Source organism: Onychomys torridus, chromosome 15 (genome assembly GCF_903995425.1).
Source record: "Onychomys torridus chromosome 15, mOncTor1.1, whole genome shotgun sequence".
NCBI lineage: Eukaryota > Metazoa > Chordata > Mammalia > Rodentia > Cricetidae > Onychomys > Onychomys torridus.
In genome coordinates, this window is record NC_050457.1 from 46,015,263 (window position 1) to 46,035,212 (window position 19,950).

Sequence of the window (19,950 nt, forward strand, 5' to 3'; positions counted from 1 at the left end):
CAGTGATTAAGCAATAATTAATGTAACCTCTGTGACCAGCTCTGTAGCTCCTGGATAAAAGTGAAACTTGTCTGATATAGAATGGGCTATGTGGCCACCCAGGTTTAAACATCAACCTACATCAGGAGAGTAAACACATTGGTTCCCCTTGTCCCACCTCTAGAAAGACATAAGGCTCAACACTTCAGCGTGTTTTATACTTTAGGAGAAAGACATAGTTTCTGCCCTGCACATTACTTATACCCCTGGGATATTTGGAACAGTATCCCATAATCAAACACATTAAGCTTTCTGTTGCAAAACTAATCTATGTTCACACAATGTGGAATAAATGAAATCTATAAATCACTTTTTATTAGTTTGGGTGGGATTAGTGCCTCCAAATGAGTTTTTCCATTGAGCTTATAAAAACACAGGAAGGAATGTAAGCTTGAGTTCTTATTTGGCCCATCAGGGAAGACAGCTTTTGAGTGGAGTTCTTGCTAAGTCCCTGTGTCTCCTTGGTGCTATGACTACCTTGGACAAACCTGTTATGGTTTTGGAAAATAAGTAGCTGAGCTTGTCATATCATACATGAATAAACATGAATTCTTGTGAGTGGAAATCTCTATTTTAACTTACAGAGTTTTTCTTCAGTTTCAAATGCTCAGTAAAATAAATCACATTTTTGTGTCTCACTACTAGACCTAAGTTAAAAACCTAAGAAAGTATACTTTCTCATTGTCCATTATCAACTGCATATTTAGAGAGGTTACTCACAGATTTGTGCCTGATGAATAAATTTTTTATTACATTATATTTATTTATTGTGAGTGGTGGTATATGCACATACTGTGGAGTTCATATGGAATTCAGAGGGCAACTTTCAGGGACTAATTTTCTGTTTTCACTATGTGGGTCCCAGGGATGGAACTCATGTCATCAGCCTTTGCAGCAAGCATCATTACCCACTGAACCATCTTGCCAACCCATATGAGCTAATTTTTAAATCATATTTGGGTTACTCATTGACCATGAATTATTTTCTTTTGTTATTTGAAAAAGTTATGCTTGCCTGTTATGATATCTTATTCATCTCCCCTTACTGAATGTTTCTTATCTCAAATGTTGTGGTTTAAAACCCATCTTTCATGGGCAGAAACCCTGCCTCAGCCCTGGAATTGAGATCTTTAGTAAAGTACTTATCCTGTGACTTGGTTTCTTTGTGTAGAAAACAGAAAAACATTGCCTACCTCATGACTATAAAGGGATATAAATTTGGAAATCTCTCCAAGGGTTATTGACACATGGTAAATCACTCAAACGCCCGTCAATAGAGCAGGCTGAAGGCTTAATCCACAGCTACTGACCAAGATGATCTGCCTTTTGCTATGTCTTGCTGCTGTCCAAAACAAAGCCTAGCACTGGCTTCACTTTCTTTCCTTACCATGGATGGCCTCTCCATAGTGCACTGTCTGGGGTTGAGTGAGTGGTGAAACTGTCCTCTTCTGTGTATATTTTCTTATTGCCATGCTGTACTTCAGTTGGCTAATCTCTCTCTTGCTTTCCTTAGCCCTGCTGAATTTATTTGTATGTGTGGCAAGTTGTTCAAATGAGTGTTTCTGTGAGGGGACCAGTCCTGGAGGGTATTATTCATCCATCTTCCTGAAGTCACTCCTCTGAGTGTGTACAGAAAACACTTTAACCACATCTTGGACAGAATAAACAAAAGATGTTAGTTATCTGCCATAGCTATTATTACCTCTGCATGTTGAATTTTATGCATTTTCTTTGAGCACCATTCTATACACTGACAGTTTCCTAAGTAGGGATGTTGTAGCAGTGAGAATATGGAGGAGGCATGACCCCTGGCCTCTTGTAGCTGGCCATCTGATGATCTATTTAATAAGCAATTCAAACAGAAGTGGCTGCTGTTTTCTTTTGTTTTAAATGAGGACCCACAGAAGCATCTGTTCTAAAAACTTATAAGCCTATGAGAATAAGCAGCTTCCCCAAAGAGGCGCCACTTAAGCTAGTCCTTGGAACAAGAGTAGGACATGATAAGGCCAAAAAGTCTGTTTTTCTCTTATGTGGGTGAGTTTGTGTAACACACACGTATGTTATGGGAAAAGAGTAAAAGAATATTTTGGAAAAGCAAGGCCAATCAGAGAGCTCAGTGAGTGAAAAGCTGCCACACAAGCCTGATGACTTGAGCTGGATCCCAAGAATCCTTCAAGAATGACTTTTGGTCTTACATAGGACTCGTATTCAATGCCCAGCACCAATGTCAGGTACCTCATAACCTATAATTCTACCTCCAGGAAATCCAGCTCATCTAGAGTTACATTAATGTACACAAACTACACACAGACACATATACACATAATTTAAAATGAAAATAAAGTCATTTTTCAATATTTCCCAAATCTTAAAATCACTGAATTCCTATCCTTATTGAATATGTAAATTTTCCCTTAAGACTGTGTTCAGATAAAAGAATTAGAATTTCTTAAGAAAAAGAAGCATGTTTTAGAAACCAGAAAATTGATTTGTTGGCAGCAGTTAGGAAAAGGACTCAGAATGAGGGTAGGAAATTTTATCCTGGAGTCAGTTGGATAATCCAAAGATGGATGATCTTTGTGTTGAGCACTTAACTAGTAAGACTTGTTTTAAAGATACCATGTACATTTCACTCTCTCCCTTAAGCTATAATAACTTTATGTTCCACATGCAGAGTAGCTACACAATACAAGCTACTGAATCCAATTCATGCTATTTTCCAAAGAGATGAGTGTCCCAGCTCCCTTTCTAGATTAGAGCCACCCAATTTCAGAAACTCTCTAAAAGGGAAATGGACCACCAATATCATCATCTCTCCCAGTGTGCATTATTACATTTTCTTTGTGCTTTTTGGCTTTTCAATACTGGATTCCTCTATATAGTTCTATAACTTACTCTGTGCACTCAGAGATCCACCTAGGTTTGCCCACTAGAGTGCAGAGATCAAAGGCATGTGCCACCAGCCCATCATTATTCCCTTCTTATTCTTATAAAACAATACATCAGACCAGGTGAGTTATAAAGAAAAGAGGTTTATTTGACTCATGATTCTGGAGCTCTAAGATAGAGGGGCCCACATCACAGGGCTCCCCCTATTGACTTAACAAAGACTTCAACCTCTAAATATCATGGGTTAAGTTTCTATACTTCTAATGCCTCATATACAAATTAAAGTTCAAAATAGTTTGAGAAACATACCCAAACAGTTACAATATATTAACACCTGACTGCAGCCAAGTAGGCATAAAATGTTTTAATTTAAATCTTTAAATTTTAATGAAATTGGTTTAGGGATCTTTGGTAGGGGTAGGAGGTTTGTTGGGTTATGTGTGCTTGTTTGGGTTGGTTTTTAGACTTTTTTTTTTCTTTTGGTTTTTTGAGACAGGGTTTCTCTGTGTAGCTTTGCACCTTTGTAGACCAGGCAACAGAAGACTGTTTACATGGAGTTAGTGCTCAGAAGTAGACACAGCTGTGGTCCAAGAAGAGCCAGGCTAGATCTTAAGGGGCTGGCCTCAAACTCCAGAGTATTGTAAACACCATTCACATGGTAACTAGTTTGAAGCAGGAAGCATGAAAGATTGAAGGGAGTCCTGGAGAGCAAGTAAGTCCAGGTACTGTGTAGCAGGGTTGGAGGCCCTGCAGAGAGGCCCTCAGAGGCTAGTGGATGAAGCTATAAAGGTGAAGCCTGAGTGTCAATAGAGACCCCAGGATGTTAGAAGTGTTGGTACCACAGGGCCTCCACTAAGGAAAGCTGCCCATGGCACCTGGATATGGCCTAAGCCAAGGAGAGAAGCTGTTCCTGCTGCAGGAAGCAGGACTGCGGGAGGAGGAAGAGCACTGGAGGAGGAGGGTGCAGGACTGGAGGAGGAGGACGGAGCAGGACTGGAGGAGGAGGACGGAGCAGGACTGAAGGAGGAGGGAGCAGGACTGGAGGAGGAGGGTGCAGGACTGGAGCAGGAGGAGGGGGCATGACTGGAGGAGGAGGAGGGAGCAGGACTGGAGGAGGAGGGAGCAGGACTGGAGGAGGAGGAGGGAGCAGGGCTGGAGGAGGAGGGAGCAGGACTGGAGGAGGAGGAGAATGCAGGACTGGAGGAGGAGGAGGCTGCAGGACTGGAAGAGGGGGAGGGAGCAGGACAGGGGGAGGAGGAGGGAGCAGGACTGGAGGAGGAGGAGGGAGCAGGACTGGGGGAGGAGGGAGCAGGACTGGAGGAGGTGAAGGGAGCAGGACTGGAGGAGGATGTAGCAGGACTGGAGGAGGAGGAGGGAGCAGGACTGGGGGAGGAGGAGGGTGCTGGAGGAGGAGGAGTGTGCAGGACTGGAGGAGGAGGGTGCAGGCATGGAGGAGGAAGGTGCAGGACTGGAGGAGGAGGGTGCAGGACTGGAGGAGGAGGGTGCAGGACTGGAGGAGGAGGGTGAAGGACTGGAGGAGGAGGGTGCAGGACTGGAGGAGGAGGAAGGTGAAGGACTGGAGGAGGAGGAGGGAGCAGGACTGGAGGAGGGGGCAAGAGCAGGACTGGAGGAGGAGGGTTCAGGATGGAGGAGGAGGGTGCAGGACTGGGGGAGGAGGAGGGAGCAGGACTGGAGGAGGGGGCAAGAGCAGGACTGGAGGAGGTGGGTGAAGGATGGAGGAGGAGGGTTTAGGACTGGGGGGGAGGAGGGAGCAGGACTGGAGGAGGATGGAGCAGGACTGGAGTTGAGGGAGCAGGACTGGGGGAGGAGGAGGGTGCAGGACTGGAGGAGGAGGAGGGAGCAGGACTTGGGGAGGAGGGAGCAAACAGGGGGAGGAGGAGGGTGCTGGAGGAGGAGGAGTGTGCAGGACTGGAGGAGGAGGGTGCAGGCCTGGAGGAGGAAGGTGCAGGACTGGAGGAGGAGGGTGCATTACTGGAGGAGGAGGAGGTAGCAGGACTGGGGGAGGAGGAGGTCTACTAAAGGCTTTTGGAATCCAGAATGTATTACAACCCCGGATGTTTTATATAGAGGTATAGGAATTCCTACATTTCCCTGTTGAGTTTTCTAGAAGGTGTTTAGGAGAGGATTGTATGTGATTGTTTCATGTCCCAGTTTGTTTATTCTGTGCCATTACATGTTGTAAGAACGTTGCTTTGTTGTTGTTGTTGTTGTTGTTGTTTAACTTCACAGGCATTTAGAGTTAGGAGATGTTGAACTTTTAAGGTGTCTGAACTTTTGAAAGCTGAGGATTTTTGTTTTTTGTTTGTTTGTTTGTTTGTTTGTTTGTTCGTTTGTCGAGACAGGGTTTCTCTGTAGCTTTGGAGCCTGTCCTGGACTAACTCTGTAGCCCAGGCCGCCTCGAACTCACAGAGATCCACCTGGCTCTGCCTCCCGAGTGCTGGGATTACAGGTGTACACCACCACCACCCAGCGAGGATTTTTAAAGTTGGACTGTATTTTACATTATGGTATAAACACAAATTTTGAAGATAAGAGATAGGAGATTTTAACTTAAAGCTGATGCATTCCTGTGCCGAGTTCAAAGGGGAGGGGTTGTGATGGTTAGTTGTAATTATTCATGTGAAACAATACAGAAGTACCAATAGACATGTCCATGGAGGGTTGTCTTAACTGTGCTAATTGATGGGAAATGGCAGAGTCTAAAAGTGGATAGCACCCTTCATAGGGGTGAGGTCCTAAACTCTGAGAGAAAGAAGACTGAGCAGAAGTATCCATCAGTCCATCCTGGCCCTGCTCTGAACTATGGATATAATGTGACCAACTGCATCAGATTCCTACCTTGACCTCCCTCACAGTGATGAAATCCTGAGCAGAATAAATCTATTCTCCCTTAAAGTTGCTTTCGTCGGGGTAGTTTCTCACAGCCACAGAAATGAAACTGAGATACAGACTCTGTATTCGAACCACAGAAATCTGACTCCAGCACCTTTGCCTTAGAGAGCTCATCCCTCTACTGCTTTTCAAATAGCTGCCTAATTTGCATTTGTTTTTAACAGCTCCTTTTTTAAATTATGCACTTTCAGACCAAGGCTGATACAAATTTCAGAAGTGAGAATTATGAAGAGAAGATTGAAATATTCAGAAACATCTTCCGAGAGAGGGCCTCAAGTATTAATGCAAACCTGGCTCTAAAATTTGCAATCACTGAAGTAAAGTGCTGTTCAAATATAAGAGGAGTTGATGACGTTTTTCCAGAAGAAAACTCTTCAAAACCTACAAATGCTAAAGACTCTTCTGTTAGTTTTAAATTTTCATATTTCAAGAGTGAAAATCTTCAACGATTATCAACATATTTATCAAAGACGGTAAGAACTGGGATATATATATATAAAGACTTTTATAGGACTTATTTCAAACCAACTAAGCTCTTTTTAAGGTAATAGGAAATAAAGTAAAACCCAGAAAATCTTCACAGAACAAGCAGCAAACTGCCAAAGGCAGGGAACTCTCAGATGGTGGACAATAGTCAGTGAGTATGACAGTAGGTGTTAGTGAGTGGAATGTGTTCTAAGGATTTAGAGCATGCTGTTTGACTGACACCTGAGTATCAATCAGAACATCCCATTACCAATCACCGTGATTATTAGTACAATGAAGAGTTAAGATGCAGGATTTTGCTTCTGTATCGAATGGCCTTTCAGAAAGATGCCTATGTGCTTACTATAGGCCCTGTCTCCAAACAGTGGTACTGTGCACTTATGCATGTTGCATATGAAATTGATCTGCCTACTTTGGAAGCACATTTTTAGGCTGAAATTTTAAAAAATACCTGTTTATTTTTATCCAGATTCAAAGGTCATTTTACCACCTCTAGAATAAATATAAGAATTCTTTTGGGGATTGGTGTAATGCTGATCAAATGCTTCCTCCTTTTTTTCCTGAAAGCAAACACCTGCTTAGACACTACATTTGCATTAATAAAGATAACAATGAACTCTCAACATTCATATTGTGCATAATTATGTAATTAGTTTGTGCTGGGAAGATGAGAGACCAAAGGTTTCAGGACGATCTCTCCAAACAGTTGAATTAGGGATAGTGTGTCTGAAAGAAGGACTATTAGAGTTGAGGTTCAAAGGTAGGAAGAGTATGATGGCATGTTCTGTCACATTGAACCAGAGAGAGAACAGATTCAAGAGGGCATTTAATTGGATCACAGGGAGCCTCAAGCTCATTGTAAAGGGTGGATTTTCTCTCTGTAATAGGGGTTTGAGCTCAACTCTTGACATTCATTGTTACATTTAAAATAGCCCAACTGGGTACCGTGTTGGGAAAAGATTGGGCATGTGAAAACAAGCATAAGGATGATGTTTAAAAACCAATGCAGGAATACAGATGGGACATTGTTGTAATTTAGAAAGGATAGTTCCCACCAAATTCAATACCAGTGTTTGGAGGCTAAGCCATTTGAAGGATAGAGTTGCTGATGGAGAACCTTTCAAGCAAAGTAGGCTGAAAGGAAGACCAGGGTTAAGTTCTAGTTAGATGAAATGTGAGGTCTGTTAAATCTTCAACTGAAGGTTGGTAAGATGTGGGTACTAGGAGTCTAGAGTTTGGGAGAGATCTGGGTTCAAGATATAATTTTAAGAGGTTTTGACATACCGATGATACTTAAAAATCATAGGATTTTGTTGGACAAACAACACCGTTATAATACATTTTATAAGCAGAAGAATAAGTGGTAAGTTTGGGAAATTTCAATATAAAGGAAATTGCAAAAGGAGAAACCACAGAGAAAACCAGAAAGCAAGTGGTGCAATGTCCTTGAACCGTGTTGCTCGATGTGGCCTCTGGATAAGCAGTGCCTACATCAATAGGAAGCTAGCCCTTCAGATGCCACCTAGACCTGCTAAGTCAGAACTACATGTTAACAAGACCCCAGGGGTGATCTGTTCATCTTCTACAGCTTGATAAGCTCTCCTCTCCAGTACCAGACTCAAAAATCTACTGAACAGAGAAGAAAGATTAACTGTGTCAAATGTGCTAATGGGTCAAAAATGAGGATGGTGATGACTGGCCTTAGGATTATGACAGTCATTGGAAACCTTGACCAGAATGGTTTTGTCTTTGTAAGGGAAGCAGAATGACTCAATTAGATTTAAGTAAATGGGAATATAGCTCAGTGGTAGGGTGTCTGCATAGCATGTTCAAAGCTCTGAGTTTATTTTCAACATGCTCATTTCCCTCAAAAAATAGGTTAAAGAGAAAATAGGAAGATAAGAGTTGGAAATAGAATGTATAAAAAGCTTTTCATGCAACGTTGTGTCTAATGAGGGCTAGGAAATGGGTAGCAGCTGGTGAGGCTTATGGGGCCAGAAGAATCATTTTTATTGTCTTAAGATGAAAGAAAGAACAACCAATTTGGGTGGAAATGATTTAAGACCTACCTTTGAAATCAGCTGAGCCAAAGACTATCACCTCTACTTTACTCCAAATCCCAAGATGGCCTTCTAGTTTTGACAGTAATGAAAAAAGGAATTCTGATCCATTTTGTTCGTCTTTGAGACCCCACTGAGAATTAATATGTAGTTTGGAAGATGGAGAACTCATTATGGTTTGTGACGTATGAAGCAAGCTCCTGTTAGATTCTTGTTAATAAAATTCTTGTATTTACACATGAGGGCTTAGAAGCCACACCAAAAATATAGAGAGCACATGCCTTCAAACAAGATATAGAACATTCTACCACCCCAAGAAAATTCCATCATGTCCTTCACAGTCAATTCCCTACCAACTGCGAAGCAATTGCTGACCAGATTTCTCCTATAACTGCTTGGTTTTGTCTGTTATTATGAGGAGAATCATGCAGTATGAATTCCTTTGTGTATAACTTATTTTAATCACCCTGTATTTAAGATTACTTGTTGAATATGTCAGTAGTTTGTTTCTTTTGACTGATGACTCAAAATCCCTTTGTGTGGATACAACACTATATGCTTAGCAGCTTCTTTGGTGATGGGTGTTTGAGCTTTTTCCTGTTTGCAGCTATTCTGACGAATGCTGCTGTGAAATCCTGAAACAGATCCCTTGGTAAGCACTTAATAGGGGCATTATGTTTATGAGGGCAGATGAGTGTTTAATTTTATGAGAAACTACCAGGAAGGTCATTAATGTGTCTGACTGAGCATGTCTGAGAGTTTCAGTTGCCAAAAAGTATCAACAACAACAGGTTATGTTCATTCAATCTAATGTGGTCTGCTGCAGTGGTCACTGCTAAAATGTCATTCTCCTGAAAGTTCTAGATTTTATGGTTTGTTTGAATGACAGTGATAAAAAGTCATGTTTCTCTTCTTCAACTGCTTCTCATCAAAGGACAAAATATTTCTGCATGTGAAAGGAATGATTCACATGGGCAGATTTGTGATGAGAAATCGGGATGTGGTACTGACAACAACTTTCCTGGATGATATCAAAGCTCTGCCAAGTTTCTATGAAAAGGGAGAGTATTTTGGGTTTTTGGAAACCTATGGAACTCACTACAGTAGCTCTGGGTCTCTGGGAGGACTCTACGAACTGATATATGTCTTGGATAAAGCTTCCATGAAAGAGAAAGGTATGCCTAGAAACAGAATTCTGATTGAAGTGAACATTGTTATTTTCATTGCCCCTTTTCAGTAAACTCTTAGAATGAAATAATCTAATAATCTGTTCCTTTGAGAGATTCTGCTCTGACCTTTGGAATCTAACAGTCTATCAAATGGCTCATTGATTTCCACTTTGAATAGGCTCATTTGCTCCCAAAGTGCTCAACAGCATTACTGAGAAATGCACCAAATCATACAAGAATGAAATGACTACTAATGGGAATATGGCTTCTAAGGAAACATTATTTAAGAGGTGGAAGAAGGTATAAGAAACAATGTATATAGCCTGTCTCTTAATCCTCAGACTAGTTCAATTTATGTATGATGACTGTCTTCCAACATATTCTTCAGTGTTAGTGGGAACAAATTGTTCTAAACATTGTCTTTGAGAGGAAGGAATAACCAATATGATTATTGGTTATTCAAACATAATGTGCTAAAGTAAGGTTGAAAAATTAGTTGTGCCTCATATGGTGATCATTATAATCTTATGGGGTAGTTCAGTTGAGGCCATGTTGAATAAGACTATTATACTCAAAACTATGGGGAAAGAGTAACATGGTGCTTCATCCATGCATGCCCTATAGTTGGGAGATGTCTTGGGCCTAAAAGTTCATCTATTCCTTTCAGGAATAAAGTAAAACAGTCAGGTACATAAATATATGCCTATAATCCCAGCTCCTTAGGAGGCTAAGGTAACAGGCTTGCTAAAGACCAGGAGTTTGAGGCCAGACTAGGTATCACAGAAAGACTTATTTCATAAAAATAAAAAGAATGAAGTAAACTCAAAATGACTGTATTAATAAATCATAACCATAGCAGGTTCTATACAATAGTGTAAGTGTAAGAAGATAGATAGATAGTTAGATAGATAAATGATCTTTTTATTTTCTATTTCTATTTATTGTTTATTATTTATTTTTATTATCTATATTCTGTATCTATATTGTATTTTTATTATCATTCATTACATATTTGTTATTGATATATTTATATATTATATATATAAATAAAATAGATAAATTGTAGACTTCAAGGAATATAAGGATATAAGTGCTTGGGTAGGCATATATCAACTATAGTGAGTTAACTTCCAAGACTGTTATTTGTGAGCATGCATAGTATCAGCCAAAACAAAGCTACTATATATCCAAAACATCTGTCCAAAACAAGTGGATATTGTTGTGTGATTCTGTATACTCACCTAAAACAGAGTGATACTTCATAAGGTTAATGTGAGAATTAAATTAGTTAACTTATACAAGATGTGTAGAATAATGTCAGGCATATAATAACCATCAGTACATGTTAGATGTTGCTGTCTCCCTTGGGTATCATAGAGGATTTTACTATAACAACCTTGGATGACCTATATCCATTTCAAACAGGTGGAAAATTTAATATGCTCTTTGCTACTAAGTTGATAAGCCAAATGAAAGGATGCCACTAGATATTAATAAAAAGGCAAGGCAGGGAAGACATGATGTTACCTTTGAGTCAATAATGGCTTCTAGAAACATACGTATATTTGTCACAAAATAGTAAAGTTAGGATTTATTTCTGATGTTAATAGACCATATCAAATAATCTTCACATTTGATTCAATAATATCTAGAAACATATGTATATTTGCCACAAAATAGTAATGTTAAATAATTTTCATATGAATCTATAACACAGGTGTTGAAGTGAGTGATATAAAGAAGTGTCTTGGGTATCAACTGGGTGCATCTATACATATCCCTCTGCGTCCCATCTTTAATGGACCTTCACTCACAGCAGATGTGAATAAGACTGATTGCTTAAAGACAGGTGGTGGGAAAAAAGGTAAGTATGGACTGGCTGGTTAGACTTAGAAAGGCAGAGCTGATACCTGAGCATTGCCTCTCATGGTCAGCACTCAGCATCTTCAGTTAGAAAAGTCAAAATCGCCTAAGATTTTTCCTCAGTCACTCACTATGAGCACAAGTGGCCCACAGATACACATCTGTCAGTGTCACTACTGTGCAAGGGAAGCACACGGCTCAAGGGCTGCTCTTCATGACACATGTGTCTGTGTATCTTCTGTGACAATGATAGAAAACCAGTCGTGGGTGGCAAAGTGTCTTGAAGATATGGTTCTTTTTCTCCTTAATTTTCACAAGCCTTACATGGGCTAATGTAGGGCCTTGTGTCCATTACAAAGAACAAGACCTAAGACACCTTTCCAAATCTACTTTCAACTTGGCTTGATTGGGTAACCTTTCCTCAGCACCCAACTAGTGAAACACATTTTTGGAACTCTAGATGTTTTTGTTATAAGCATAACCTTCTCTTATTGATTGATAGCTAATTTGCAATCATGAAAATGTGCTGGAGATGTCACATCTTCCTCTAATCTCAAAGACTTGAAATTATTTTTATTGAAATTTTTTTAAAGATTTTATTTATTGATTATGTAAACAGAAGAGGGCACCAGATCTCATTACAGATGGTTGTGAGCCACCTTGTGGGTGCTGGAAATTGAATTCAGGACCTCTGGAAGAGCAGTCAGTGCTCTTAACCTCTGAGCCATCCCCCTAGCCCTTATTTAAATTTTTTATTAAACTTTTTATTTTAAATGAAGAACACTTTTGGGGGGGGGGGGTGAGACAGGGTTTCTCTGTTTAGCTTTGCACCTTTCCTGGAACTCACTCTGTAGCCCAGGCTAGCCTCGAACTCACAGAGATCCGCCTGGCTCTGCCTCCTGAGTGCTGGGATTGAAGAACACTCCTGATTCATCTCTAAGGAGCCAACTGGTAATGAAGGAACTATAGAAGGGAAAGATGGACAATGTGGAAAGTCTACCTACTTGTGGATATAACTGGGACTAACAAAGGATCAAAACCCTGAAATTACCATCTCACAGAATTAGGTTAATTGCGTGACCTTAAGCTAGTCATTACACCACATCATTTCAGATTTCTCATTTGTACAAATGACGAGGGATAGAGAAAAACATCTTGTGATTCCTTTAATACTTCATGACTTTAAAAGTTTTGCAAGTGGTTCAGTTTGGAGAGAAACAGAGAAAGGGAAATAGGATTTGGGAGTGGGAACAAGTTTACTTTTTATCTCATTCTTTTTAGAGACTAATATTTCTATAATATCAAGATAATTTAAAGCATACTATATACAATATCATCATGAAGGTAAGTTTTCAAATATATATATTACATCCAAAGTCATGTTAATTTTCCTGAATGTACTTGTATTTATATGATGAGCTATAAGTTATCAGTCCACCTGGATCGATTGTACCACCATTATTTTTCAAAACAAAGATGAGTGGATTCTATAAGTTAACTACTGGGAAAAATTGCCCTCTTAGATTATGGAGGGGAGATTTATGTGTATAATATTTACAATTAAAGTTCAACAAATACATTAAGCTATCCTAAAAAGACATAATAGACATTTATCAAATGCCATCCAGATAAATGACCACAGAGATGCAAATGCTTCAAGTCTTACATGTTTTTTTTCCAGTAAACATCACTAGTGAAAACCTCATAGAGGATGTTATTTCATTCATAAGAGGAGGAACCGGGAAACAAGCAATCCTCCTGAAAGAAAAGCTTGTCAGAGGAGACAAGGCAATTGATGTGACTGACTTTGTCAACTGGGCCTCATCCTTGAATGATGCCCCAGCACTCATTAGTCAAAAAGTAAGGAATGTTTCTTTTATGACTGAAGATGCTGTCTTATTAAACATCACACTGGGTTCAGATAACAGTTGCCTTTATAAGACAGAGATGTTAGTACTCAAATGCCCTCACATGGCTTCCTTGGAAAAAAGAATTTCAGAGAAGAAAGGCATAGTGTAGTGTTAGACAACCTGGATGACTTCCTGCTGCTGTCTGTCACTCACAGGTGTGGGACGTTTCTGTCTTGACAACACTTAATTCTGAAGATCTCCATGTGTTTCTGAAGGTTTATTAAGATTGTTCACATAGAGTCTATAGTACAGGTTGGAACAAAATTGTCACCAAGAATGGATAGTTCTCTTTGGTTGGCCTTTGGCCCCCCTTGTCTTCTGTGGGTATCACACATCAGGAGACCTTCATCCAAGAGTCATTATGGAAAGAATGTTCATAATGTCTTGACAAGTATAAAAACAAAGATGGGTAATTCTTGTGACCAGAGAAACAATCCCCTCTCATTTATTTTCTCATTGCCCAACTGGACTCTAACTCCTCAACTTTAATGATTCTCTTGCCTCAACCTTTTGAGTAGTTGAAATTATAGACATGTCCCCTTTCTGATTTTTGTTTTGATTCTGTTTTATGAGTCTGGGTCTAACTTGATAGCATAGCCTAGTCTTGAACTCTCAACAATCCTTCTGCATTAGCCTCCCAAGGGCTGGGGGTTCAGATGTGAATCCCCAGACCTTCCTCGTTTTTATATAACACTAATAATTTTCTATCTAGGAGACCCTGAGAGTCTGTACTCTTCTGCTTACTCTTGAAGGGGGACAATACGTTAGAGTTGTAAAGATGTAAATACCATTGCTATTTGGCTGCATCTTTCCACTTACTAAAACATGTATATGTTATTCCCTACTTCTTCCCCCCCTCTGCTATTATTAGAAAGTAATTGTTGCGTTCTTTTATACCTTTCAACTTTCCATGCATGTCTTATGGTTTCTTCTCTCCAGTCAAACTGATCTTTGTTCACAATGCCAGTTTTATTACATTTTAGAAATGCTATTTTTTTATAGTACTAGTTTCTTGAGAATTTTAGTTCCTCACTCTATTTTATTGTCTTTAAAGGGTTCATTAGAGCCACCCAAACTATCTCTCTTATATGAAGAAAGAACTCAGAAACCAAAACATTGCAACCAATTCTGCATTTTGGTTATAGAAATAAAGCCTTTAGCAGATGTGCACACCTCACTTTACACAAGGTGTAGGGGCCCAGGCTATAACACTTACCTGTAAGGTTAAGGTCAGTCTGGGCAACCTAATGAGACCTTGTCTCAAAAACAAAAATGGATCTTGAGATACATCTCAATGGTAGAGCACTGCCTAGCAAGGACGGGGGCTGTGCTCAACACCCTAGTAACACACACACACACACACACACACACACACACACACACACACACTAAAAAAAATACCAAGTTTGATCTTGAAATGGATGCTGAGGAGTTTCTGCTCTCATAAATCTTGTGGAAATGGACCTTTGGGAGATTGGTTACTAATTTCATCAGGTAATTACACATCCACAATCACTAGTTCACCTTTGGTGAGGAGAAGCATTCTATTGTTTGTAGACAACATATCAAACACTGGGAGATACTCTTAATACTAAAATAGTTATCTTTCTTCTTAATCATACAGAGACTTTATGGACTCTTTCCCTACTACCCTAAACTATTAAATTGTTTGCATTTTATCCTCTGTCTCAAATTAAATCAATGATCTACATATACTTAGGTTGCTAGGTTAATCTTGGCAGAACAATGAGGAAGTCACATCATACTAAGTAAAACAATTGATGATTGTGATGATAGTGTATATTACCTCCTATATTACAGTGACCATGGCAGTACTATACTAAACAGAGCCTGTGCCTTTTGATATCCCAATATCTGGCTCTTGGCCTCCCTCCATACAAAGAACACAAGCTGGCCTATGGTCTCAGTAGTTACTTCTGTCATAGTCTTCAATTTTCAGGAAAAGATGTTAATCCCACTCTCAGTTTGCTTGTTTACTGACACAAATATCCTACATCTTGTTTCCACAAAGTAGCTGAATTGTGTGTAGTTTTCCCTTATATCCACTGTTACAATCAAATCCTTACAATGTCAGCTGAGAGAAACTACATCTACTGCAGATTACCAGAGAGATAGGAAGCTTACAACTCCTGCCAGAGAAATAGCAGCTCGATGAACATAGCTGTAACCTAATACACTGGCTTCCTGTAAGGTTCTGTTTTGGCATTATAAGAAACAAGATTATGTAAGCCTGCTTCATTTTCTAAAAGGATGTTATGTAATACAACGTTCCCTTTATGGGAACTCATGAGAAATATTAATCTTTAATCCCATTTTGTTTCTCCTGGAAATTAGGTGTATCTTCTTATATGCATGGGATTGGTAAATTCCATTGTGTATTATTTCAGTGAACCGGAAGATGTAGCCGAATTTGTGGCTCACCCAGTACACATGGAGGTGTTCTTCTGGCTCAAATCTTGCTCACTGGTGCCACTTTTGCCCTTCACCTTTTCTGTTCTCAGCTTTTCTTCTTTCACTTTCCCATTCCCCACAATCTCTCTTCCCTTTGAGTAAACGAATAATCTACTTTCAGAGTTTCTCAAATGCCATGAGCTAAGAATGAATGGAGAGCAAATCTGCCACTTTGTTCTGGTATATAATGCTTAGCAGACACACACTGGATGTTACAGACAGCCAGTATTTTAAAGGGCCAGATGCTAATGCTCTGTAGGCTACAGCCATAATGGCACAGTGAAAGTTGTGTATAACTCTCTTATATAGAGGTAAAAAATAATTCTCGTTCTATTAAGAAACCACATTTACATTGTTAATTATTTTGGACAACTGGAAGAGATCTAAATGTGATTAATATTAAGCTTGGTATTTTCACAAGCTTCACGATAAACTGTCAACTTAAATGTGTCTATGACGACAAGAGAGGTAGCTAGTATAGGAGAAAAACTCAAAACCTTTTCTTACTTACTGGAAGACAAGGTTGGTCATGAAAAGGTACACTGTGCAGAAAGGCATCAGGGGCTGCACCGGAACTGTTACGATTGCCTGTGGCAGTTCTGAGGTCAGGATTTAGGCCTCTGTGAAGCAGCCACTGCCACGTCCTTCATCTTTATCTCTGGAACACTATTTAGATAGTTTTATCCAAACTATTTCTTCCATGGCCCTCTATTCCTATATCTTAGATTATCTGGCCTTGACTTTCTTTTGAAGGCAAAACAAGATAAATAACCTTTTTTTTTTTTTTTTTCCAAAATCTGAAATCACTCTCCTACATGCTTACCCCGATTGTGCCAATGTAGCAGAGTTGGGAAGAAGTTTCTTTCTTCCAAGAGAATTGAAATATGAGTTAGGGTACCGTGTTTGTTTGGGTTTTATTTCTGTGATTACATGCCATGACCACAGCAACTCTTAAAAAGAAAAAAATTTAACTGGGGCTGGCTTACAGTTCAGAGGTTTAGGCCATTATCATCATGGGGGGAAGCATGGTGGCATGCAGGCAGACATGGTGCTGGAGAAAGAGCTGAGTGTTTCCACATCTGGATCTGCAGGCAGCAGAGACTGAGCCACACTAGAAGCGACTTGAGCTGCTGAGTACTCAAAGCCCCCTCCTCTCCATGCCACAAACAAAGCCACACCTACTCCAACAGGACCACACCTCCTAATAGTGCTACTCCCTATGGGCCTATGGGGGCCATTTTTATTCAAAGCACCACAGGTACTATTTTACCAAAAATATGTTAGTGAACAGTTGTAAAGCCTTAGCAGTTGCTGATGTTTCTGAATGTGAGTCTACTCTCCTCTAGTAGTATTACTTCTCACTTTCTTGATGACAGTTTTGATAACATATGACCTCTCTCATTCTATTTTTAAATGTAACCTCCATGATAGCATTCGTCATGACTACTTTTGATCAACTGTAACCTCAAAAGCTAACATAGTATCTGGTAATAGTAACTGTTCAATAAGCTTCCAGCAAATCAACGAATATGTGAGTCAGTGACTGAGTGAAGGGTGTTTTACAAGGTCCTCTGTAGAAAAAGATATAAGATTGAATATTTTCTTTCTTACAGCTGTCCCCTATATATAATCTGATTCCTTTGAAAATGAAAGATGCATATATAAAGAAACAGAATTTGGAAAGAGCTATTGGTGACTATATCGAGGAATTCAGTGCTAAAAAATGCCATCCATGTCAAAATGGAGGTAAAGCAATTCTTCTGGATGGACAGTGCCTGTGTTCCTGCCCACCCACATTTAAGGGAATTGCCTGTGAAATCAGTAAACAAAAACTGCATTAAGGTGAGATGAACTAATTTTGATATTTTTAAGGACAAGGGTATTCATCCCGTGGTTAGTGAATATGAGAATGAGCTCTTAAGTTATTTTGTGATGAACTCCCATGATATATCACATATAGTCTAAATATATTACTATTTACTAAGCAGCGAAGGCTGACAAATCAGCCCTCATAATCCATTTTAACATCATCTACCTCTTTATTATTACTTAAACATAAACATATGAAGAAGCAAATTGTGGTTACTGTATCACTCTTCCTCCCTCTCCCTTTTATTATTTCCTTTCTTCTTTCCTTCCCTTCTTCTCTCAGTCTCCTGATTATGCTAATCGATAGGCAGCATAGAGACATTTCATCTTGAACCCAAATCAATTAACTTCTCCAGTGAAAACTTTCTAATTCCCCTAGGAATGAGTTCTCTACATATCTGTACCCTGCACTTTCCCTTGGTTATTCCAGCATCCATTACCTTGACTCTCCCAACAAAAGATAAACAGCTCTTTACAGTTTTGAAAAATGCCTCCTGCTTGAGTCTTCATTAAAACATCATTTTAGCCCCAGTTCCTGGACACTGTACTTCATCAAGACACAGAAAATAGGGGGAAAACATATGCACGGGGATATGGGCCCAAAGTCAAAGTCCTATTCAACATGAAGATTCAACATCCTTTTGTTTCCTATAGGAAAAAAGCAAACCTTGGTTCACATGGAAGGGGAAAAAAAGAATCCCAGGACTCTCCAACTTTGCATCTCACCCTGGAGCAAATCCTCACTGCCAAGTGGAAAGCAGCTTGCTTCATAGAAATCTTACCAACCTCTGAAGTCTTTTCTTTTAGGTCTACAGTGTCTTTCCACCCTCTTTAATGCCTATAATGCTTCCATTTTTTTTTTTATTCCCTAATGAAGAGTCAGCAGTGAGATATGCCAGGACTACTTTTTCCCACAGGCAATGCCAATCTCTTGTTAATAAAACAAAATTAAATTAAAAACAGAATGTTGTTCTAAAAGGCTTTAAGTAATTGCCAAGCTGCTTTGTATGATTAATATATTCCACCAGTCCCATTACCAAGTCTGTACCATGTAATTTAGCTCTTATTTACGTAGTTGTTTCATTTGCTTGTTCATTTATATGTGCATGTGCTCATTTGGCAGATGTGGAACACCTACCACATACATAGTACTCTGTCCTTATTAAGCTTTGATGTCCAACTTAACTCTGCAGTATGTACCCCAAATATTGTTAGGTTAAGTCTTCTGAAATGGGCTTTGTTTTGCAAACAAAACACACTTCAGCAATTTCATGCAGTTCAGTTTTGAGTTGTTAGGCTTCTGAGCTGTGTAAGGTAAGACTGAAAGAGCTGATTAAAGTGGGCTGTGGTCTTTCTATTAAAAAGCATTAGGGTCTGAGATTGTGTGTGTGTGTGTGTGTGAGAAAGAGAGAGAGAGAGAGACAGAGAGAGACAGAGAGACAGAGAGAGACAGAGACAGAGACAGAAACAGACAGACAGACAGAGACAGAAAGACAAAGAGAGAGACAGAGATAATAGGAAGGGAGGATGGGAGGACAAGATGTGTACCACACTCACATGTAGAGGGCAGGAAACAACCTTGGTGCTGGTTCTTGCCTTCCACCTTAAGACAGAGTCACCTTGCTGTTGTTTGGGTTTGCGGTTTTTTTCTACTGCGTACACCAGGCTAGCTGACCCTTGAGTTTCTGGGGATTCTTCTGTCTCTGATTCCCATCTCTCCATAAGATCTCTGGGGTTAGAGATGCTCACACCAAGTGTTGAGCTTTTACATGGGCTCCAGAGATTCAAACACAAGTCCCTGTTCTTACCCAGAAACTGATTTTATAAACCAAGTAATCCTCCCAGCCCTGAGAATTTTCCATTTTGAATAGGTCTGAAGGAAAGGGGGAAAAAGGTAATGGAGGTAAAGAGAGAAGGGAAAGAACAAGGAGACAGAGGGAAATGGAGAGAAAGCCAGAGAATAAAGAAATGGTATGCCAGGGGGGGGGAGGGGGAGGGGGGTGGGGTAAAATACTAAAAGGAAAATACAAAATCAAAATTGGTTAACATATAATTAAATATAAAAATCATACAGCATGACAATTCCATTGCTATTCTTACTATTAAATACTTCATACATCTATAAATTTAGATTTTTTTCCAGTTCATAGAAATTCTCAATGATTACTAAGTATATAAATTATTCATAGGCAAATAATTTCAACCACTAGTGAAATTTTAAATTATGTATCAAGACTTTTAACAGTAAATAAATATGTTACTGGCTATGAGATGCATTGT

At 39.5% G+C, this 19,950-nt stretch overlaps 1 protein-coding gene across 1 annotated transcript in view; it reads left to right on the top strand.

Annotated features, from left to right (window-relative positions):
- Positions 1-17,642, top strand: part of C9 (complement C9) — a 40,890-nt gene extending 23,248 nt beyond the window's left edge. The window contains exons 7-11 of the mRNA XM_036206924.1: positions 6,033-6,314; positions 9,322-9,562; positions 11,274-11,420; positions 13,101-13,279; positions 17,415-17,642. Of these exons, the coding sequence (XP_036062817.1) occupies positions 6,033-6,314; positions 9,322-9,562; positions 11,274-11,420; positions 13,101-13,279; positions 17,415-17,642 (1,077 nt within the window). The remainder of the gene's footprint in view (positions 1-6,032; positions 6,315-9,321; positions 9,563-11,273; positions 11,421-13,100; positions 13,280-17,414) is intronic.
- The last annotated feature ends 2,308 nt before the right edge of the window (positions 17,643-19,950 follow it).